Source organism: Diuraphis noxia, unplaced genomic scaffold (genome assembly GCF_037042655.1).
Source record: "Diuraphis noxia isolate RWA-SAM2 unplaced genomic scaffold, SU_Dnox_SAM2 contig0004, whole genome shotgun sequence".
NCBI classification, from domain to species: Eukaryota; Metazoa; Arthropoda; class Insecta; order Hemiptera; family Aphididae; genus Diuraphis; species Diuraphis noxia.
The window spans coordinates 12,167,465-12,190,984 of record NW_028301714.1 but is presented as its reverse complement, the minus strand read 5'-3'; the positions used below and the strand labels follow the sequence as shown (position 1 = coordinate 12,190,984).

The 23,520-nt window shown below is 32.6% G+C and overlaps 1 protein-coding gene across 1 annotated transcript in view; it reads right to left on the bottom strand.

Moving 5' to 3' along the window:
- Positions 1-16,141, bottom strand: part of bs (serum response factor blistered) — an 80,120-nt gene extending 63,979 nt beyond the window's left edge. The window contains exons 1-2 of the mRNA XM_015524197.2: positions 14,736-16,141; positions 12,647-12,910 (exon numbers count right to left, since the gene is read on the bottom strand). Coding sequence (XP_015379683.1) covers positions 12,647-12,910; positions 14,736-15,158 — 687 coding nt within the window. The 5' untranslated portion in view covers positions 15,159-16,141. The remainder of the gene's footprint in view (positions 1-12,646; positions 12,911-14,735) is intronic.
- Between the last annotated feature and the right edge of the window lie 7,379 nt (positions 16,142-23,520).

The window sequence follows — 23,520 nt, the reverse complement described above, 5'->3', positions numbered from 1 at the left end:
AGGACATCAACGAACAGTGTTAAATTCAAGTATGAATTTTTTTATACTAAACAAGGGCGCTGCGAGGGGGGTGCAAGGGTGTGCAATTGCACCCCCTAGCTTTAAAAAAAAAAAATGTATGATATTGAAAACATTTTTTTGCATAATTATCTATTTAAAACTTTACATCCAACGTAAAAACAAAAATAACTTTGTATCGTCATATAATTTGAAAAAATATTTCTACGTATTTAACTAAAATAATTTAAACATTATTCAGAAATCAAAGTATAGTGTATACTATGCACGATGCACCCCCCTGACAAAATTCCTGGCGGCGCCTATGATACTAAATATTAAATATAACAAAAGGACTTGTTATAAATGACGAACATGACGTGATAAAAGTTTATCTTTTCGCAGAGAAGGATAATTAATTATAAACAGTCATCAATAATATTAATGTGGTGCCTATTATTAAGTTATGACAAACCTACATGACGTCGATTTTAAAGTGTTGACGTTGGGACATATTTTTCGGAAAATCCGCAGCAAAATAATATATTATTAAGAAGATACGCGTACCTATAGGTACTTGCAATGGGTTATATGTATGAAAATTAAATTTATGCGCATTAACCATTTTGAAGGTTTATCTTGACGAATTTAAATTATTTACGGTAGGTAATTGTTATTCGTTTAAACAAAATTGTTATTTACCAATAAGATATTATATTCTAATACAGTAATATAACTTGTATTTTTTTTTTCGTGTTTTTGTGATAAATTAGAAAAATATATGACATTTATAACGCTTATTATGTTGTATTAGAAATTAAAACGAAACCCACCAATGGTTTATAATCATATGTATTAGGTCGTTTTAATATTTTATTTCAATAAATAATTCAGTTAAATAAGAAATTATATTTGAATAAAAACGACGACATTGCGTCACTAACTTATCAACACAAATTTATCAGTATGCACTTATATTGTATGATGTTATTAATTTTAATTTTTAATAGACAATGGTTGCGACTAGCAGATCACAGCACAGTGCTCAGCTATTTATCCCATTTCTTTGTCAATAATAAAAGCGCACATCCATTCAGAAGTGTACATAATATAAAATTATATAGATTGTGTGCTTCATATGATTAATCACTGGGTTTATATTATAGTTATGCAAATACTGCTACAGTGAATAAATAAAGTTAAGGAATTATGATCACGCTGACATTATTATGATAGTGGTTTTCCTAATTAGTTTTAGCTTTTATAAAAATCAAAGTAAATAAGTAGGTACTGCACTACTGCTGACGTAATAAGGTAAGAATATTTATTATACATAGGTAGGTACTCAATTTTTTTTCATGCACATACAAAATATTTACTGTCTTTAATTTATATAGTTATAATGGGCTATACGACCAAATAGCAAACGGGACTAAATAAATATTATTCATATATACTATTTGCTCGATGGCGAATAACGTGAATTGTGATCATATAACAGGACAACCGGTGTTTGTGTATATATATATATATATAAATTCTGTGACAAATGTACACATTTAATGAAGCAATGAGAAATTTTGTTTTTATTTATTTTAGAACACTAAATAATGATTAATTTATAAATTAATTTTATCTCACATAATATATAATATACGTGTGTGTGTGTGTGTGTATTATGTGTGTTTGCATGAGTTATCAAAAATCGTATAACAATATTGACTTTAAACAGTTTAAACAATGAACTATGAAGTCTCGTAATCTATAAAAACAAAAAGTAAAAAAAATAATGTCATGGGGATTTATACTTGTGTAGGTAGTCTTTTAATAATAGTTTCAGAAACATGATTCCAATAGATAAAGTTCAAATAAAATATTTTCCAAATTTTTATGTTTTCTTAACTGGCATAGCTATTGGAAATGTCACCATTAGAATTATGAATAATAGTGTGAAATGTCCTGTTATTTACACTGCTCGTATAACATACTCTGTATTATTCGGAAACTGTCGTGAAAAAAATAACTCCTCTAGGTAAATCTCTCCCTGCTTATGGTACCAACGCATCTTACCAATTACCATTTACCATACACACAAGAAAAATAAATAAATATATAAATATTATGTATATGAATTCTCTGGAAGAAGATAATAATCACAGGTAACCGTAAATTTCAACTATATATATATATATATATATACATATAACAGGTATAATAGGTATATATATATAGCTGCTATATATACGTCGAGAATAAATTATAAACTTAATACGGATAAAAAGTAATCAATATCAAAATTGAAAACCCATTTGTCTGCAAATACATCTATCTGATAAGTAAATAACAATCATGATAATTAATAATTAAATCGTATAAAAAATAATTAATAATTAAATAATCGTGGTTCGTGCGGAGACGCCAGGTGGAGAATTAATTTTATTCCAAAACTTGAAAGAGAGACAAGTCTACAAGTGATTATTGCATTATGCGATCCGAGTAAGTTTTTATTTATTATATAGGGCTTAACTAGTATTAAATATTTTTCAACAGCGTGAGTACAGTTTTAAAATTATGCATTATATTTTATAATTAAATATTCGATTTAAGTTATCAACCTACTCCCACGTGATGGCTGTACACTACTAATCATGTTGATTTATACATTTTTTAACCACCATAGGTCAGTGGCGTCAGTTTATATATAGGTATAAACATTATAATTTTTTGTTCTCGTAAATCGTAATTTTAGTATAAATCACCTAATATAGTTTCAGTTAATTAGTTGTGTTTTACAATATTGTTTTATAGATGTTCCAATTGAACACTCCGTGTAGTCATCCAAGGCGAAGAACAAATAATCTGAGATCATATATAGATATTATATCTAAAGCGAAGAAGATCCTATAATATGCAATCAGATCTCGATAACTTGAATTTTTTTATTGCCCGTTGAATTAGTGTTCGATATTTTGGATTTAAATTAAATTTGTCGAAAATTGAGCTTCAAATGCATATAAAAAGTAATCGTGATAATTTTTTAACTGCAGCTAATAAAGCATCTTATTATTAGGATATTTGCATTAAATTTTTAAGTTTTTTTACTTAAAAAAAAAAAAAAGGCTTCTTCTAATGAACATTAGGTGGTGATTTCTGCAGACGCTGTTGTTACATTAGTACTTTACCCGTAACAAATGCCATTATATTGCATAAGTTGGAGAGAGGCCGGTCATAAATATGAACGAAAATATCGGTCGACCCCGAGAAAAATATGCCACCCGAATTGATAGCCATATATTTTTACATTATATATTATAATACACTATTACCTATCAAGTACTGAAATACGTTTGGCTGTACGCCTTATTATCGTCTATCGAGACGGTATATATTGTTTTTTTGTTTTTGTCACGTGTGAATATATTGGCTTGAACGGATATTATATTATATTCGTCGAACCCCATCAATCTGCATAATAATAAAATAATGTATGTATTATAATGCTATATTATGATAATGTATAAGTGGTACCTACTGTGAGAACGTCGACTTTTTTTTTCCAAACCGATTTGCAGTAGGTGTAAACAACGAGAAAATATAAAATGTTTAAATAAAGTTGCCTATTAAATATATTATTATTCTTACTCGGCCATAAAAATGTATCATATTATAACGCTGTCTCAGCCGCACGTAGACTCCGCGATGGCGTCAGTAATAATATGTGGAAAAAATAATAATAATAATAATAAGTATCTATCTATATATGCATATATATATATACGTTCGGCTATGTAGGTGTATTTAGATTTGTTTCCCTCGCCCGTCGGGGGAAACGCGTAACAGCTCGAAAACGCGATACGTTTAATGTGTATTATACGTTATTATTTTTAAAAAACTGAGCAAGAAATTTCTTCGGCGAATTACAATAATATTTTATGAGCGAAAAACGACCGAATGAGAACTCCACGATTGATCATATGTGCAGCAGTGTAGTACTGGCGGCATCACGATCCGATGAAACAAGTGTTATACGTATATCACATCATTAGTATCTATACCTACTGCTTGTTCCAGGGCCGAAAATCGTGTGCAGTAGGCAGTAGCATACACCAAATATGTGCAGTTAAAAACATGAAACGTGTAGTAGCAGGTAGCAAAAATTAAAAAGTGCCCTGCAGTATGTATACTTTCAATTATTCATATATGCACGCCGTATTACACTGTAATACAAATAATAGGTGTTTTATACTTCGAGTGCATGTTGGTAAGTGGAATTTGATTCGATGTAGCAAAAATCGTGAATTTTAGGGAATGAGTCTTATTCGACCATTCATCAACACTTCGATCTAGTTTTATGCGCCGCGCAATCGGAAAGGAAAAAATAAGCTACACGCGTGGGACATTATTTATTACTGGTCGCTGCACAATATTATATTTCCGTGTATAGTTAATTTACAATTAATATACAATTAATCATATCCATTCGGTTGTCATTAATTCGAATGTACAATATCTGCAGTTGTATCTGTTATTATAATATATTATTATTATATGAATATTATGTTAATGATATTATTCTTTGACTATTTTATATAATATGAAGCGAATTGTTTTCGCCGTAATGTATTCGTCTAGGTCTAGTCATTCAGATTCATTATATATTAATACATTATGATGGCCATAATATAATCATACTGTAGAAGCCCCCAAATAGTACCTAAGTCCTAAGTGTTAACACTCGCCGACGCTGATGCATAGGTCCAGCCAAAAACATTTGCACACTTTTCGCCGCCAGCAAACTAAATTATAAATTTTACTTGTTGTTATCAAACCGGTGACCATAGTCTTTGACCATTAGTCTTTGACAGCTGCTTGCACGGTATAAACGCGTGCGATCTAAAAGAATAATTCGAAAATACCGTCTGTGAATATGTACCAATTAAAGCACTGGTGAATTCGAGGGGGGGGGCAATACGCGGGCCCCATAGGGCAGTGTTTATACGTGTTTCTGATATACTATAATTTTTTGGAATGGTTGAAATACAATAACCTTTACGATTTTGAGTGCACACGTGTTTGCTAAAATTAGAATTTTACAAAAAACATACTAATCCCTCGTGAGCATAATCTCTCCAAGTATTTATTGAAATATAAGTCACGAACAACGTTTTCTTTAACAAGACATAGAATTATTTACGCAGTATGCTACAAGATTAAATTTACTCAGATTTGAGAAATATTTAGATTTGTTTACCGCGCATAGCAGTATCCTGTTGTGATTCCGACATTTTTTTTTTCAAATGAAAACCAACCTTTTTACGGTGAATCTTAAAAAATCTTGAATAATTTAAATTACATGGTCTTCAAGTAAGTTTATTTAAAAAATCCAATAGTCAGAATTTGAATACATCAATGATAAATAGGGTTTAAGGGTTTATACTAAGGCATAATAAAATAAAAAATGAAGTTGTGCATGTTTTTTGTTTATTAATGTGAATAGTATTGGACGAATATTTTGTACATAAATATTGATGTAAATTAAAATTCTTACAGACTTAGTAGAAGGGTGCATGTGGATAACAGAATTATTAGGAGAATATATAAGCTCCTCCCCCTCCCAAAAAAAAAAACAACGTAGTCCTATATAGTTGTGCCTATAAACATATATATATATATATATATTCTGTTCCAAAAGAAAATTCACCCGACAGCGACTCTGTAGGATTCTGTCCAGTCGCGTCCATCTCCTACATATAACGACATATTAAAGGCAGGCATTACATAGTGACCGATGAAGGAATGGAAAGAAAAAAAGAGCACAACTGGTGGTGTATTCTCTTTTGGTACCTATACGGAATATTGGTACTATATAATATTACTGCGATATGCCAACTGTCGAATGACACAAGCAAATGATAGATGTTTTGAAAATTAGTCGCTCTCCTCCCCCAACCAACTTTATAGTGAACATGCAACAATCTCTAGCTAGGTATCCGCTACTGCAGCCACGACGTTAGCGCACAATATATCATTGCTATATACCTCTTCACCTATTGTATACAACTGCAATATAATATAGGACACTGCAGATTATATGTACACGCCGCGGTGTCACATATAAATATTATAACATATATAAAATGTGTTGGGTTTCGTTTTCTCTTCGTGCTGCTGCCGCAATAATAAGCGCTGTTGCGGTTTTCCTCGCGGGTGTACCTCCTATATAATATTATAACGTACACCACATTATGGGCCGCCCGCCCATAATAATTTATACCGCCGCCGCCGCCGCCGCAGAGCGTACCCACCTGCGTAATACTAAAGACGCCTGGTACATATCCACCGGTGAATACAATATAATATACCCCATAGGTACAATCTAATTGCCTGTCATGACGTCTAAACAATGAAGCAATGAATCCTAATGAATGAAGATGTTGACACTAAAAAGAAACGACGGACGTCTCCATCTCAGATATGTTTATATATATATAAATTTGCTATATACGCGTCCTATATATATATATATATATATGCGACGCGAGCATTCAAAACTATAACAATTCATTAGACAATTATTTCGTTTGTATGTGCGACGACTAGAGAGATTGTATAGCGTATATATAATGGGTACACCTATATAGTTTATGTTATATTATTAATTATTATGAACATACGCGTCGCGGAAAACGTCCGTTACGAAATATTGCCTGGTATGTACAATCGTTATCGGCGAATTTCCCGTTGCCGGTTCGAGCGGAATACGCGTCGTAATCGACAATGATATTGCAGTTATACCTTACACAACATATTATTATAGGTACAGGTATACAAACGATAATTGATGACATATACCTGCGACAAGTGATCGCGATTGAATTTTGAGAGGATGTCAAACCATTCGTTGAAAACTCGTCTTATCCCCATCATGGTGCAGGGCTACCATTTCGGTTTCGAATCATCGGGCTGCCATAATGTCTGATGGGCTGGCCGCGCTTTCGTCCGCGGGTGTTCGACTGTTTGGGTTAAAGTTGATTACGTGATACACATCACTACTACGATTAACACGGACGAATAACGATGACGTCCGAATATAGTTTCGCGAGTGCGGCATACATTGCGACATTTTGTATAACACTATCGGGGTAGTATAATCACATTATATACGGGGATCGGGGATTACTAATCCCTTGAAAAAAAACTCCAAAACGCACTTTAACGACTGTATTTTTTTGGATTTCAAACACGAATATACACAACGAGAAAACAACGTTATATGTTTCACTCTGATCACATATTTTGATACGTACTTATACATGGCTGACTTTTTGAGTTGTTTGTTTAAAATTAAAACATCAATAAAAAAAAAAAAAATGATCTTCCGACTATATATGATGCACACCCCCTGAATGATTAAAGACAGTACAGTTCCTATTCATAATAATAATCCAAACGACTAATCTTGTCGATATCTATTGGGTCTTTGCGTATTTCGACCCACTGCAGGATACGTTTGCGATTTGAGAATTCCATAAATTGTGTTCGAATACTGCTCAAGTACACCTGGTATCATTGAGAAATCAAGTAGGTATATACATATTATGTTTCAATCATACAGAAAAATGACGCGATGCAAATATACAATACTCCACGTATACATATAGGCGCACGTGTCTTCTGAACACTTTACACGGGTATAATAGTATGTTTTTGAATTATGATTGTACACGGTGCACCGCGATATTTCGTTTGTATAGCGATAAATAAATAAAATATTGTTGAGCAGTCATGCGCATGACGTCGAAATCGTCATTGCAGTCGCGCATTATATATAGACCGCGCAGCATTATAGACGATAAAATATAATAATATAGTACAAGATTAAGGACGTTATATAGTAAATGATGATTATGATGTACTTACCTGAGGTCTTCTACGGAGATGAAAAATCGTTCGAAACAGTGTCATGTTGATATCGCATAACTACATAATATATGCGTGTGATGCATATACATAACATTGTATAATATGCGATAAACTCGCGGTGCAGGGGGTGCAAGGTGCAAAACTAAGTGCAGTAAAAAAAAAAAATGTCTAAACGACGCAGCAATACTTGCACGCACACTTGCGGCTGCTACACCGCAACATGATGATATTAATCTGATATATTATACAAGAAGCATCGCATCGAATCTCGCGGTGCAGCCGACGTGCATACAAACTGCACCGCGGTCGACGAAATATCGTACACACGCATTTAAAGCAGCATTCACACATGGTGGGCACTATACGACATCGTTCACAAGAGTCGGGACGAGTAACAACTCGTAACATCACGGTATAGCTAGGCGCACATTGTACGGCGAAAATTGAATTAATAAGTGTAAACCAGCTGTGTAAAGTACGATCAAGTGTGGTTTTAAGGTTTAAAAATGCGTTTCTTAACGGACTCGCAAAACATCATCTATATTGCAAAAACACACATCAAAAGTGCACAACTTTTTTTTCTATCCAATAGCCGCACTATATCACTCTATATACATATGTATATTATTTACGAACGTCGATAAACAGTAGAAAACGCCACACCTGTAACTTATTTATATTCTGCTGAATTCTACATATATCCGTTTCCCGTACACATGCGGATGGGTATAAGTGCCTATATATCCGGTAATTTATACTTCGGCGATCCCGCACGTGGCGGTATTTAGATAAAACAATAATGCAGTTTTTTTCAGAAGTTGGCCCCCGAAAACCGAGTCAAAGGCGCTAAACACTAAACACAAACACTAACCGGATTTCATATATATTTTTTTTATTATTATAGGTCACGAGTGTCTCCGCTCCCATTTCCCGCAACATATTTTGTTTTTATGATTTGCGCAGACCCGTATTATACAATACCTATACATATTACATACATAATATAGTGCGTGTGCGTTGTATATATTATGTCATACTCGTGGTTTTGATTATTTCGCAATTTGAGTGTATTTTTCCCCATCTGTAGACATTTTTTTTCGTGTATAGAAATTAGTGGGTACCTATAGGTATACTTAATACTTAGTATAAACACTATAGCATCAACCGATCTAATATAATTATGATAATAATTGCACATTTGATTATTTTTTTTTTTTTTGTCTCGTTTCCGATACACATAGGTAATTTATGCGAACTGAAACGCATAGATCTCGAGGACGACACGGCTACAAGTGACATGGTTACCCCCATTTGAGGTGTCTACCCTGCTGCGGTGACCGCTGGCCATTGTCGGATAAACCTTCAGCAGCGCAGGAAGAACTCGCCACGTCCGGCCCGAATTTCTTATTCCCGTACCTATTATTATGTCCAGTGTGGGTAATGTTTTCCGACGATATTACATGACGTATAATACGATATTCTGCACACGCTCGAAAATGACAACGGCAACGTACGATACGATACGCATTTCCGCCGCGCGCGCTCGCTAAAGGGGTCATCTACCGCCGCACGGCGTGGCACCTGTTGCACACGTCGTCCGTTTCCTATACGAATTATCATAATATCGTATTATTATGTGCAGCTCTTACAATAGAAAATCGCTCCGGGGCAGTGCAGCAGCTAGCAGCGAGGTGTGGGGCAGCAGTAGGAGTATCGAATGGGACGTACGCGTCCAAACGAACATCTGGTCGCGGTTTCGGGCTCGTCCTCCAGTCGGCTTTTCCGGCGAGGAAACCGCGCGAACCATCAGTCGTTCCGAAAAGTTCCGCCATTTCCGGTCCGCGGTCCTGGTGTTTCCACCGGAAACCGACACTACGAAGGCGAAAAACCACGAAAAAAAAACGTTTCGCAACGCGCACGTTCGGTCGGTGGCGCGTGGGCTAAACATTTTTTCACCGCGTGTGGGCACACTGGTTTCAAGTGTAACACACTATTTGAAAACTTCCCGTCGACGCGGGCCGCGCGCTGGTGGGCGTCTGCGGCGCTCACGTAATTATTGTTGTGCGGACGGACTCACCGGTAGTGGGCGACAATAATATCGGACATGAATAAGAGTGTGCGAGTGTTTGTGTGTGTGTGTGTAACCTTCTATACGGACTATACGTGTATATTATTATTGTATTACGATCGCATGAGGCGTGTGCGAGTCTGTATATCGACGCGTCGCCACTGCGAATTGGGAAACGAAATTAAAGAGAAAAAACATGTGCACATACTCGTATATAATATGTAATATAGGTACGTATTTAGGTGTATTTTATACACACGCATGAAACGACCGACGATGACGTCCCACGTCATCTCACACGCCCAAAATTTCGAAAAATAAAATAAAATGTTACACGGTCGACGTACAAATCATTTTTCGGATTTCCGAACGAGTTTTTGTCACAAAGCGGGCAGTACGAAACTCTTTCGATCACAATACTGCTGCTGTTCCTCGTCATGGAGGCGTTCACGATTCTTTATTTATTAATTTCGTAATAATGTAACCGCTTTCAAACGTATGAGGGACTGTGCTACGTGTAGAGTATCTTAGTGACGGCAGGGGGACACAATTTTAAAACATTTCGTTAGTCATTTTTTTTTTTTTATTATCGTTTATAATTTATAAATATTATATTACATAACATAATAATATAAGAACTCACAGTTGATTGTAACGACATATAACAAACATGTGTTCAACATATGACGTATATATTGCAACGTATATCATGTATATTACAATTATATTATTTTACCGATAAATATCACAGACTTGATAACAATGGTCTATAATAATAGCTATATATGTCTATTATAATGATGTGTAGGTAACACCTATATAATAAAAATTCGGACTAGACCAAATGCGTATTTTGTTATCGACAATAACGATTATGCATAAAGTTATAAAAGGCACTGTTCTTGTTTTTTTCTCTTAAACGTAAAAAAATATGTGTATATATTATATCATAATATATGCATAGAATTTTCTCTAAAATATCTTACCACAATAAATTAAAAATATATACTATGTACGAAAAATAATAAATATATAATATACAACGTTTCAATTTTTTTTGTTTTTTGTACAAAATAATAACTAAAAATAATACTATAAAAATATATATAAATAAAAAAAAAACAAAATAGTTTCATATTTACAAGAGTACAAGACGAGAGAGATGGAGTGCGAGAGAGAGAGCAAATAAATTCGCGTAATTACACATGATTACCGATAACTGCAGTTATAATTTATTTCTTATTTTTTTACATTCACGATTATTTATTAATTTTTTTTATCCTCTACCCGTTTCTTAATCGTTACGCGATCGCAACGTACCGCCGCGCCGCCGCCGTTCTCACGACCTACGCACCGCCGATGCCGCGCCGCTGCTTACCGATCCCGAGCACGTATTCGATATTATTATTACACTTTATTATTTTATTATCAATATATATATTTGTATGTATAGGTACAATACGGCGCGGTCTGGTTTTTTCGATTATCGTGAAACGTAATAAATCCACGGCGATCCGTGCCCGTTAATCCCGTGGGAAAACTAAACGGAGCGGCGAAAACCGTCCGGGAAAAACGTAGTGATCGCCTAGGTCGCAGCCACGGCAGCAACCGGTCCACGCGCGTAGGCATAATATTGCTATCGTTGCGACCAGCCGTCGCCGCCACCTACGCACGTGCCCGCCGCCGCCACTACCGCCCACGCATGGCCAGCGTCTAACGTTATTTTAATAATAATAATAATAATGACGAAGACGATAATTGACCAATCATCGGCGGACCCCCTGTATTTGTCACCACACCGAGAGACCCCCCCCCACGGAGGACGACCAGTCGGCGGCGTGTCACACGAAAATGTTGTTCAAAAACGTTCGTCCTAACCGTCGATTTACATAATATTTGTGTTCAACAACTCCCCCTTCATCCCACAACCATCAACTGGACCACGAACGACGTCATGCAGGGCTGCAGGAGACCGAAAACGGAACGCCGTTAGAAATTCTACAACGATTAAATCGTTACGATTTATTGTTTAAAAAAAAAAAAAAACATTCGGGACGGTGATGGTAAAAAAAAATATTGTACTTTCGATTTTGAACTTGACCCGGCAGTAGTAGATTTGTATTACAGTATAAGCGATTTATTTAAGCTCACATCATATATTATATTATATTTATTAACTACAACACAGCAAAAAAATAAAAACATAACACACAAAGCGAAACGCACTGCAATCAAACGCGGACGAATAGGATTCTACTTTGGCATGACAATGTTCGGTTGAACTCATTGCCGGGGATAATCGCACAGTAATTGCATACTTTTTGGTAATATTATAGTTATAATATATTTCTACTAGTACAGACATAATATAGTTCAGTCTATTTAATTTGTTTTTTTCAAAATTTGATATCCCGTCAATGTTGGTTCGACTGAACATTACCGCTGGTTGTGTGAATGGGACGCCATGTGAGGATATTGGTGTAATGGCAGCGGGGAAGTGCACTGTTGCTGATAGTTGGCCGTGTGCATCAGCGGGCTGGGACTAGATGAGGGTATGAGATGAGCAGGCGGGGACATGGCCATGATGTGTTGGGGATGGTGTTGCTGATGGTGTGGATGGTGGACAGGACTCTGTTGGCCGTACACAAACTGCCTTACTTTGGAATCGTGGTCGTCACCAATGTTGTAAGACAGGTCGGTCTCCTCGAATCCAGTTGCTGACATGCGTTGGTCTCCTGAGTTTGCACCTGATGATGACGGGCACGGGTCTGGTGAATTTAAGCATGTTTGGATAAGCGCTTTGCCAGCTTCAGAAGTAATCATAGGCTGTAACTTGCGCGTGGCAAACGTATACACATGTCCCGTTTCAGATGCTACTAATAGCATCACTTGAGTGCCTGTTAGTGTTGACAACTCGTAGGCCTGTAAAATAACAAAAACCATATAGGTAATTACTAATTAGGTAAGATGAATATTACTCAAATGACAAAAAATTAATCAATTAAATATTTATCACAGTATTTTAAAATGAATATAATCTTATTTTATATCAGTAGATACCTAATCATTTTTACATTTAAGCGCATTCATTATTCAGTGAACAGTTATTAAATACCTATGCTGTGTTTGTAAGTTTGTTTATGAATAGGAATTAAATATTTTACTAAAATTAAATAGTGGTATTTTTATATGAATGAGAATTATAGATTAACATTCAAGATTCATGTCAACCATAGATGATTTAAATGTTAGTTTGAATAAATATAAATTTAATATTATTTTTTCAATATAAATAATGCAAATTTGTTCTATTGAAAATTATTCAATTGACTTTGGAATGTTTAATGTAAATTAACCGTATTGAGTACCTAAATTATACTAGCAAATTTCTACATAAAACTACCTATAAATATTGCAGTTATTATTATAGGTACTAAATTATTTTTCTAATAGAAAATACTTATAATTAATTGAAGTACAAGAAAAACTAATAACAGTAATAACCAATTGAAATCTGTTTCAATATTCAGTATAAGAAAATCAGTAATGTGTTGCAGTTAGATAAAAAAAAACTAACCTATATCAGTAGTCTGGTTGTAAAAATATATTTATCATAATAACAAGAGTATGCTTGAAGTTATACAAATCTTTAATTTTTTTTATGAAAAAAAAATAAATTATACTTTCTGTTGGGTACTTTAGTTAATTAAATTTTTTTAAATATTTTATTTGTAAAATAATATAACGATAATAAATATTTCTGTGGGTATTTTTTCAGTTTATAACCTACCAAATAACATCAGTACTAAACTTAAGAAAATATTATATTTTAAATAAGTACAGGTGGAGTATCTAAGTAATGAAATGTAAAAAAATCCTTAAGTTTTTGCAAACTTAGTCTTATAGTTATAAATTAATTTTCCTGAATATAGGTAATAAGTTAACAGTAGTAAACTAGTAATTAAAAGCAATAGAAAACAAATAAAAAAATGCAATTATAAGAAGAATAAGCAAATATATTTTAAATTTGTCAAACTAAAAATGTAACAAGAGTAATCGACATAATAATGTGTTAAACACAATAAGATACCTACTTTTTTTTTACTATATAAAACTTATTTTATACAGATGGTGGTCTAAACATATGAGTATTTATACACATCTGTTAGTCAAAATGTCATTTTTATTATAACTTTATGTAGAATTTTTATTTTAAACATTAATACTTTCATAGATATTTTAAAATACAAAAGTATTTTTTTTTAAATAATAAATAAAATGAAGAATAAATTGACCATCTGTTTGGTAATTTGAATCATGTGAAGGTCATTTTATTGTCTTATAAAATTATATAGGTATGTATCATATGATAGGCAGGTGTATACCTAGTATCTACACATAACTACATACAATATTTTATTTTCAATTGAGTTAAGGTTAACATAACACAGATAACTTAAAGATGGATGCCTACCTATACCATAAGTAGAAAATTAAAATAATTTTTAAGTCTTCGTTTTAATAAAAATCAACTGCAAATAAAATATTTTGATCTATAAAAGGGCTACAAAAATCAGAATCCTAGAGTAAGTAATAAAAATGATTGATAATTTTAAATTTTAAATTAATAAAGACAAATTCTCTCTCTCTTAGTGTCTAATTTATACCTATAGAGTAAAGAAGATACTCTATAGAGTTAATAAAATCAACAGCTGTACGTAGGATTCAAACAAATGTCGAAACTAACCTTCTTCATGATACCGGTTTTCCTCTTGGAGAACGTAGTGTATCTGCGCAACTTATTCTCAATGTATTCCATTTTGATTTTTACACGGCCTTTGGTCTTCTTGCCATTCGACGGTGAAACATCCTTTACCGAAGGTGGCGAAAAATTGTCGTCGACCAACCGATGGTGGTCGGTTGGTTCATAGCACATGTTTGTGCCGGGGCCCAGCGATCGCTTGATGCCACGCTGGTGTACAGGACCTCCAGGACCGCATCCCATCATGGGTGGTGTACGGGACGTGGACGGCCGTTGTTGTTGACCACCAACGCCATTGTTGTAAATGTCCGACGGGTCCAACAGCGACATGTTCGACGCGTAACCCATGCCGAATCTATTGTCGCGGCCGCCACCGCCAGACGCACTGTCCATCGCTGTCCACCTCATGCACTTGACCGCCTACGACTGGTCATCCACGCACTACACGCACACGCGATGCGGTCAGCACCGGCCGACCGCAGCAAACGGCAACGTACTATGTTATCTACGGGCGATTTTATTTTGGTCGGGACGTGAGGGACGAACGTCTGTGGTTCCAGAGTACGGGTATACGCGGCAGCAACAACTATAAGATAAAATTCAACAAAAATAACGAAAACAAACGTCACTGATAACAACGGCCGCGGCACTGATAACGGCGGGACACCGGCGGTGGTGCAGCTGTTGCCACTGCTGTGAAGATACGAACGGTTATGCCGTCGTCGTGTTGAATTCCACGGTCGCCCTCCCGCCACAGCACGAGCACGAGTAATTCGACCTGCGTTCGTACAATAATAGAACTAGTGGCGCATGTGCCGCGCGGTTTTTCTATTTTTAAAAATTTTAAAAAATTGTACACAATATATTCCCGACGTCGAGTGCGAGGCGGTGTTCCGGACGGGATCGCCGTCAATTATAATATATTATTATTATTATTATTATTATATTACATTGATAATAATATAAACACGGCGTATTTTTATTTTACACGGGTATGTGATCACACGCGTCGAAATCGGCGGACAGCGTTAATTGCCACGGCACTATTGCAGCCTCCCGCACACGACGACTGCCAAAACGAGCGTAAAAATTGAAAAATATATACGATGACTGTAGTATCGCACGACGTCGAATTTCTGTCGTAAAATATTTTTTTTTATTAATGTCGATTGAAAAAAAAAAAAAAAAAACGATACGGCGCGCGATAGTCGAGTCGTTACGGTGTGCAGCGCGAGCACAAACTACACGTGTGACACGTCCATGTGTAGACGACGGAATGGCGCAAGACGTGCTTCATATGATACCCACTACACACGACGGTCGTCGTAGAAAACGAGTCGTGTCGTCGGACCGCGGTCGAAGTCGAAGTCGTCGTCGCCGCCGGTCGAACGGTTGTGGTAACGGCGGCGGACGGTCGCGCGCGCTATCGTACATTATTATTATTATTTTTATTATTATTATTATTATTATTATTACATTGTATATTATTTCGTGCTGCCCCCTTCTACCGGGCCACCGCGAACTCCCCCGCCGCCTCGCTTGCCGTATTTAGAAGAGTTGCCCGAGCCAAATTAGGCAAACTTGACCATATACGGTGCGACCGTAGTACCTCCCCAACGGCGTTAAGATCCACCTTCCGGCGAATAATGCGCTTCCTATATAATAACGCGCGACCGTTCGCCATATTTTTTTTTTCAATAATATTATAATTATTATTATTATTATTATTATTATATTACACATGGGTTGTTGTTGTTGTTATGATTAAATTATTAGTTTGATAATATTTAAAATGTATCATAATATACGTGTAGTTATTCAGACCAGTTCCTTCACTCGCGCTGCAGAGTTCTGAGCTCCGGTAAAACACCGGAAAATTTGACTACAGGTGTCAGGAAGCAAAGGCAACCCCAGTTTAGGAAGAGTGACAATTAATTCGTTTCTAAACGCTGCCGACGATAGTCTGCATTTCTGCAAAATGCACCGTAACATGTAGAACGTAGTTTTGTCTTTTGGTACGTCAAGGGTTCTCGATTATTGTATATAGATTTGTTAAATTATTTTATTCTTTCGGTGGTTTGGTCGTCGATAACGGTTAAACAGAAAAAAAAACAATTATATATACACCTACGACAAATGACAATCATTACTACGTAGTTGTACACAACGGTAATATATATGCGTCAAAGTATATTATGTAAGATGTAGGTTGTAGCATGTAGGTAACATTCTGATGTGTCTAAGACCGAAAGAAAAATCTGTATACAAGTCGTGCCAGACTTTTCACGTAGCCGCTTTATATTAATAGCGAGTTGCTATAACATAGAATGTTTTATAGTATACTTTTATATCTTTAAATGAAATTTTAAATTTTGTATAGTGAATACTAAATTGTTTTTTCAATTCAAACTCTGCATGCTAATGTTTCATTTTAATATGTTTTAAAACGTTTTTTTATTTTTAAATATTATGCATTTTAATGATAGAATTTTATTTTATTACACTTAAATTATATTTTATGTTGATAAAATATCAAAAATCTGCACTTTTTAATTTCCTTTTAATTTTTAGCTAAATCCTAACGAATTTAAAATTGATAAAAACATCGGTACCCTCATTAGTTATTAATTAGTAACTGTAACGATAAACTCTAATGTCCAATCAATAAAACAAACGATTAATCTACCTCCAGCAAAACACAATACCCAATCATATTATTATAGGTACTCTAGCATAATAGGCGGTGATCCTTATTTTTCTATCTCTAATTTATCCAAATTACATCCTACAAAATCGTTTGAATAGTGATAACAATGGTAAAAACACAAATTGTCATACCTAATATTCGACTTTAGGAATTTTTAGAAAATACTATTTGACGATTAAAATAAATTATATGAATTACTTCATACCTATCATAAAATAAATTTAACATCCTAATATGTAATATAAACAGACTAAAACAGTATGATGCAAATTAGTGACAAATTACCGTCAATATAATGTTTATAATCTTTACTTCTTTATTAGTGTTCCTTTTTTTGAGTATGGATATATTTTGCGCTGGACGATAATATATATTATTATGTAAATGTGATTAATTATCAAGATTTTACAAACAACCCAGTGTTCGTGAAAAATTGATAAACTATGTAAACAATACAATGTATTTTTATATTAGAATATGACTTGTGAGCCATCTAAAAATTATACGGCTGCTCGGCTGCAATGATGTGATCCCAATTATCTGTTTCTGAAACACAGTACATTTTTTATTTAAGCCCTAATTCAGTGGCGTGTCATACTTCATGTGTGCGATGTGTGCAAATGCCGCGGGCCCTCGGCTTCAGGGGGCCCATTATTGTTCAACGTTCCACAACAATTTTTTATTTGTATGGCGTAATTTTATCTTATTTCTTATGTAATTAAAATTTTAATAAAAATGGAAAGTACCCTGTGGATTTGCATAGGATTTTATAATTTTAGAATAAAAATTCTTACTTTAAATTTGAATTTATATATCTATACCTATATTGTTTAATAAAAAAACGAAGGGGGCCTTTTTTAGTTTTGCACACAGGCCCATATCTTCGGGATAAACCGCCACTGCCCTATATAATTGTTATATATTTCTTATATTTATAACTTGTTTAGTGCATTTTTATAGTATGCCTTTATCTCATTTTAGATTCTGAGCGGAGCGATGAATGTATTGATTTTACCATGATGTGTGTGTGTTTTTTTTTTTGTGTCTGTCATCATGTTTTGGGGCAGTAAAAGTGCTTCGATTTTTGACTTCAGTACCTTGTTCGATCAGAAAGTGAATCTAGTTGGTACTTTGGGGGGTCAAAAGCAAAAAATTCTTAATACTTTTCTAAATAATCGAGAAAAATAAACTAAAAATTAAGGGGAAAACGGGAAATTTTAACAAAATCGATTTTTTTATTTATATCATAGTATGAATTACTGATTATAACCACGACACGAGTGATAAAATATTAAAACTGAAAAATCTCGCACTAACCAATATGAAAAACCGAGATATTAATTGTAGAAAATCAAAAACTCAAATTCTTCTGTCTGTAATTCATGAAAAAGTTCAAACCGGATTTGAAGAGAACTCATTAATCACGAATTTATTATTATTATTTTTATTTGAGTCTGTTAACTACTTGTGTTACAAATTATATGATATGCATAATTTTTTTCTGTACCTAAAATAATACAACCTGTAAACCATATACATTTTTTTTCTAATACCTGAAATAGTACAAATTGTCCGCCGTTTTAATGTTTTCTATAGGTGTCCGTAAAAAGTGTCACTCAACCTTAGACTTGAGTAGATACAAATGGTAATAGAATTACCTGACAAGTGAAATTATTACTATTGTTCTAATCAATATAAATATTAAAATTGTTTCATATAATCACATATATACATATATATATAATTTATAGATACTTGTGCTAATAGCAGTACAGTCTATTTATTATTTTACTTTTTAGTTTTTAAATTTAATTACATATAAAAATTTCAAATATCCAATTTTTAATTTTAATTTTAAAAACGTTCACACGAATTTTTTAGATAATAATCAAATAATTTAAATAGGTACTTAAAAACAAAAATATCTATATTTTGTGCATGGGTTATGTTTCTTCCAGTAACCCCCCTCCACACAACACAAAAGTGATGTATATTGCAGAATATACGCCGCTGGTTATAAGTTTATAACCTAACCTATATTCTGAATTCTAAATACCTATAATATAATTACATTTACACAATGTGTTATCTAGGTCACCAATCACTAAATTTATATGTTCTTCGAAAAGAACTGTTAAATAATAAAAATTTAAACAATTAAACCGTCGTAAAACGTTTTCCAGCCGTGAATGGCACCGAAATCTTATAATTAGTGTAGGTTATAGACTATATAGGATTAATATTGTAGTACAGTCACTACTACGTAATAATTAATTGATTATACTATTGCATCAACACCTGAATATATTTTGTTATAAAAAAGCAAATAAGCTGTTAAATTTTGAATAGAAGTGGTTTGCAAAAAATATATTTTATAATTTGAATGAAATAAACACAATTATGGTAGAATCTGTCTGTCTCAGTGTCATACCTACGACTATTACCAAATATTTAACAAGTTACGTCCCTTAAACTAGACTCAAAATTACATTATCTTTAAATAACTATATAGACAGAGCTGGACATATATGTTTAGACACATTTTACCTCTGTTGGAATGTGAGGAGTAATTAATTATTAAAGTCTGCTGTAACATCATACTTACACAAATTTACGATAACTTAATTACTATTAATTAAAAAAAAAACCAATAACAGCCAATAGTCAATAGATACTCAAAAGTAGTACGATTCCTACAATATAATATAGTTTGGTGGAAATAACTAATACTTAGTAGTACTTAGACTTATAGAGATTCCCGTTGCATCTATTTAATATTTACTACACAACGACAAGTTTATATATTATTATCATAATGATAATGCGATATTGTTACAATGACTTACAAAAAACGCACATATATCATACTCGCACGATCTAATATTATTTTGACTCATCATTCTATACCTAACACTACATTATAATCAAACTATAAATAGATAGGTATATATATATTCAACTATAATCTCTCTTTTAAGCTTGAATACCTCTATACATCATAAAACTTTCATTTATTGGAGATCACAAGCAGATAACAATTATATGAAATATTGAAATGAATAATATGTACAATTATTATCGACTGTAAACATTTATCATTTTCATTGAATTATACACTCATAAACTTTATGGAAATGTTTTACAAACAATTGGAACAGTTTATTACATGAGTACGACGTGACTATAAATCATTCAATTTTGACTGCATTAAATCGTTATAATAACAATAAATAACTATAGATATACCTTATAAGTATATTAAGCCTAAAATATCCATATAAGTGAAAATAATATTTTGTTTTATGTTAAGAAATCACTTGTATTTTTTGTCAACTTTTTATAAACAACGTATAAACGAATATCTACACAGGTACATCATAAAAATATAATTAAAAATATTTATTCTAAATTATTATTATTTTATTTTACCATATAAAGTATAAACTAAATAAGTTGATTATTATGATAAAGATATTTATTATTTTGCACGATTTTGCTTAGGTGGAAATATTCATAATTGCATGATTATTAGATATAAATTTATTTTATGATACATAAATTCAAATATCAACATTTTATTTTCCGAAACATATCATATTATAATTTCATATATTTAAGCTTTTTTTTTTTTTTAATCACCTTACTATTTTATGACTTTTGATACAATTTATTTTTAAAAAAAAATGTATAATAATAATGTTACTTTAATTGAATCTATGTTTATTTACCTGTATTTTATAAAATATATTAGCTATATGAAAATAATTGCTTATTTACTGTCAAAAATTCTATTGCTGTAATTCGGAGATTTAAATGCAGATAGAGTGGAAATATAAGTGCATACATATTTATTTGTTTTTTTACTGATTTTTAGTGCATTAACATCCTAATCTTGACATATATTTAATTTTAGTATATTAAAATTACATGTATTATAATTTAGTTAAATTACATGTATTATAATTAATTAAATTACATGTTTTATAACTTAGTTAAATTAATAAGGCTATGATTCATCAAAATAAGAAATTATAGACCATAAAATAAATGATTACCGTAAGACTTTAATTATTGCACTAAAAAAAATCTTAAATTAAAATATACCATTAATTTGACGTTTATGTTAAATGCTGATTTGTAGATATGTTTGAAACGTAATTGCTTATACAAAGTGTCATTATATTGTATTATGAACATTGAATATCTGAAATGAAAAAAACATAATATTTTAAGACCGCCAAAATATGAAGTGTGTATAATTTTGGCATAAACTTAAAAAACATAAATTTTAAGTGACGGATACCTAGTGAATATTTAGAAAGAAAAAAAATGTTAGTACGCACAATTCAAAAAACAATAATAACACCTGTTAAAATTATGATTCATACAATTTCGATAATGTTAAAAATACAAATCAATGGTCATTCATGTATTCCTGAATTAAAGTAGATAAACATTTTTGCAGTATTCTTTAATTTCTACACTATAGGTAATAAATACAAACTGTTTATTTATTCATAATGGTCAATGGATAATAATATATTATATTTGTACAACACACATTTAAAAACTACCTATATGAAATATTTACTGTGTCATTTTTTCGGATTTTAAATAGTAATACAGACACCATCGCACTTAAGTATAAAATTACAATTTTACCTATTTTTCAATTACAAAATTATATATATACAATATATACGCACATATTATAAATGTGTGGTATATGTATTAGGTACACTGCTTTTATTAAAGTGCATCCGCTCAATTGAGTCGTTTAAATGTGAAAACCTTGCTGTATGGGACTAGTTGTATATAATATTCGTATGTATAACTTAGAAATTATGGACCACATGAATTTGTAGGTATACTTTCTCACTATCGTTAATTTCATCATTTATAGTATAATATATCAATACATATATTATATTACGGTCCTTGTGATCCAAATAATTTGATAAAAAAAAAAAAATGAAACCTTCACACCTTATTTAAATACCAGACAATATATCGTTTATAGCTATACCTACTTGCAGAATAACATATTATATCACCTTAATTTAAATATTTAATTTTTAAAGAAAATCAAACATGTCATTAATATATTATTATGTTCCTTGATTAAGTAGGTAACTGTAAAATGGCAAAAATATTTTGGCACTATTGCAAGTAAACGAAAACTGGACCACATTTAACAGTTATATAAAACTAAATAAATTGTTCTCAAAACCTCCGACGAGATATTAAATATTCATCATAATATCCTTCAATGTTCAGAAAAATATAGAACGACAAAGTAACGCGAATGAAAATTCATCCTGAGTGATCGCCAACGAAGCAATAATTGCCGATTCTGTGGGCACTGAGCAAGGTTTTTTGATAGCAATTTAGCATTTTTTTTTTTTTTATCTACAAACCGAAAGAAACTTCCGAAACGATGTATGACGCAGTAAAATGATCATAATCGACTTAATAGTTCGATATGATTACTGAATAGTGAATGCTTTAATTTTTTTTTTGTCATCAGTGCGTCTTTTTAAATACCTATATTATGGTAGGAATTTTAATCATTTAAGTATTTTAAGATTTTTATATGTTTTTGTTTTATTTGAATAAAAGAATATTAGATTTTAAATATTATATACTCTTAGCTTTCAACGTGTCGATAATGTTATTTAATTGGATTATTTTTTTAAGCGATACCCTTTAACCGTGAAATAGGTATAACTATAGCTAAATGATATACATGAAATAGCTATTCATAAAAATACACCAAAAAAACCACTCCTTTTATTTATATTTCCTGCTCGCGATATTAAACATTTAAATGCCAGCACCTACGATTAATAATACTGTTAGCTATTTCCCAGGTTATGATGGCGTATAATATAAAAATTCATTCGCTTTAGAACATAATAATTATTAAGAATAAATAGGTGTTTTTTAAACGCCTAAAATCAAGCAGTTAAGAAAATAATTATGTCATAGATACCTATCACGATTTAACGACGTCGAGTCACTTTTACGCGGGCACATTTCGCACAAAACTACAGCGACATCGTG